The 2,568-nt window shown below is 32.9% G+C and overlaps 1 protein-coding gene across 1 annotated transcript in view; it reads right to left on the bottom strand.

The window, feature by feature from the left end:
* STAG2 (stromal antigen 2) overlaps positions 1 to 2,568 on the bottom strand; it is a 91,517-nt gene that overhangs the window by 45,668 nt on the left and 43,281 nt on the right. The window contains 3 exon segments of the mRNA XM_010857192.1: positions 37 to 129; positions 1,096 to 1,199; positions 1,616 to 1,733. Coding sequence (XP_010855494.1) covers positions 37 to 129; positions 1,096 to 1,199; positions 1,616 to 1,733 — 315 coding nt within the window.

A 2,568-nucleotide genomic window follows, 5' to 3' on the forward strand; every position in this document is an offset into this window, starting at 1 on the left:
TTCTTAACAACAATCTTGATACCGACACAAATTTACCTTAGCTAATAACTGAGGAAGGGCCACAGCAAAAAGTTCAGTGATTTTTGTCCTGTCATCCAACTGGGTCTTCTTCTCCTTTGCTGTAAGCACCTAAGGAAACACAACAAAGTTTCCAAGTATTTATTAATAAGCCCATTAACACTGTTAGGTGCTCAAGTTTAAATATTCAAAGCAAGTAATAAAATGACATTTTAAATGATGGATACAAAAATTTCTACTATAAAACTTGAAACCCAGAAGTAACAAAGAGAATAGCCTGCACATTATTTTTTTTAAAAACTTTGAATAGTTCTAGAGACAAAATCAATACCAAATTAGACTAACCTACCCTAACTTTGGATGAAAAGAAAAGCAGCTAGGAAATACAGTTTATTAGTTTATATAGTCATGGAAGTGAGTAGGATTTCAGTCAACTGTAAGTTGTGCCATGATCCATGGGTTATGAATTCAATATAATTAACTACTAGTAATTAAAGAAGAAGAACAACAACAACAAAAAAGAGAACTGAATGCATCACGTACGTTGCAATATTGTAACTTATATAACTGCTTCAGTTACATACAAAAACACATATACAGATGTGTACTAGGTCACAATATAAAAATTATTTTTGTGCTTCACAAAGTTTGAAAGCCTGGGCAACTGTTGGTCTACAATACATGTGAACTTTGAAATAATGCATTAAAATTGAGTCCCAGGAAACAGAAATTTCCCCCATTTTAATGAATGATGCTCTTACTTTTATTAAAAGAAAGTAAATCTGTAAATAAATCACAACGGACAAATATACCATTCTAAAATGATGCACAGCAAGCAATCTTTACAGGGACTGACAATCACTGTAGTAAACTAACAAAGAATCTTACAGAAGGAATGCAGACTTCCCAAACTGCTAATGCTTTAAAATTTACTTCTAACATGTTTATAAGCAAAGATCACCTAAAAAATAAAATTTAAGATTCAAAAATTTGATTATATACCTACAAATAAGAACTTAAAAAAAGTTAATAAAAAAGAGACATATAATTTAGAACACTGAAAATATGTTGGCGTACCCTTTTTCCTGTCCCTCTCCCCACAGGAGGATGACATTCAGCAGCTTGTCTAATGGTACAAAGCATTATTTCAATCAGAGCACTCTCTTGTCTGTCTGTTAGCGCTGGGAAAAAAATAATCAGAAAGAGTTAACCTATTTTTTTCTCTATACGCCATTTATAATCATTACATAACAGTTCTTGTGCCTGTGACAGAATCTGACCTAATGTACTAAAGAAAATCTTATTACTATATCACAAAAAGGATCAGAACAAGTTAAAACTTACTAAATATTATAAATCTGTAAACCACCAGTCCACAATTTGAGAAATGAAAATATGAACAGATGCAAAAAAATAAATAAAATACAATAAAACATCATAAATATTGACAGGAACTATACCTTTCTAATATCCATGTGTATGAAAACAAAATTATCCAAAGACTTTGAATCAACTATTTTAATGCTAAAACGGAATAAGTAAAATCTGTTTTCAAAATTACCTAGACAACAAAAACACCATAATTAAACATCCTTACCTTCCTCTCCACTAAGTGGCTCCTCCAGCAACAAGCTATTCATACATTCCCAGTCTTTCAGCAGCTCAGTAGCACAGTCCCACATGCTATCCACAAGGTATGCTGCATGCTCATGTAACTAAAATTTAAAAAGAACAATGTGCTCTTAGACAAATATACTAGCCTTAATCAAAAGAATGCAAGCTTTGTTGGCACCATACACAAACTCAAACAACAATGTTTTTTAATGTCAAGGAGAAGAAAGGAAAGAGAAGAATTGCCTTAGCTTGCTAAGTGTAAGTAAACACTGTTAGGTATTACCATTTCTCATGATAATCATTAATATGAAAATTGTTTTTGAAGAGACTATATGCATGCATTTAGTTATTACCTGACTCAAAAGAGTCATCCCGTTTGAAGTCTCACCCACGGAGTGGATGCACTCCCTGGGACCCTTTCCCAATTGGGACTCCAGATGTGCTATGACACAAGACTTTTGAGCGCTATTTAAGTCTGAATGTTGGTCAAAACCCAATTTGGTGATGTACTTTCTGCTCTATTTCTCTTTTCTTTTAATGTTAGTATATTGAAAGTAAGCTAGATCATTCTTTCATAAATATCTGTGTTATTTATTTGTATATAAAGAGTGACTTATTTTGTTAACAAATCCTTTGAACCTGAAAGTGTAAACTTTCTGCAAAACATTAATTGGTGCTGTGAGCAGGATTTGTGAGACAAAATGCCACTCTTTAAGAGAAAAAAGAGATTAAGGTTGATGAAGTTTTTATTCCCAGATTGGAAGATTCACCTTATTGCTCGTTACCTAGTGAATGGGATTCACTGAACTGTGTGAGAATTGGAACCTTAAATTTTGCGGTTTGTGCTGATTGAGAAAGGTTAAGAATGTGCCGTGCTAGGTGAAAGCCTGGATGGTCCTCTCCCTAACTTAAGGTACATGAATTTAACTTAAAATT

Source organism: Bison bison, unplaced genomic scaffold, assembly GCF_000754665.1.
Source record: "Bison bison bison isolate TAMUID 2011002044 unplaced genomic scaffold, Bison_UMD1.0 scf7180017864378, whole genome shotgun sequence".
NCBI lineage: Eukaryota > Metazoa > Chordata > Mammalia > Artiodactyla > Bovidae > Bison > Bison bison.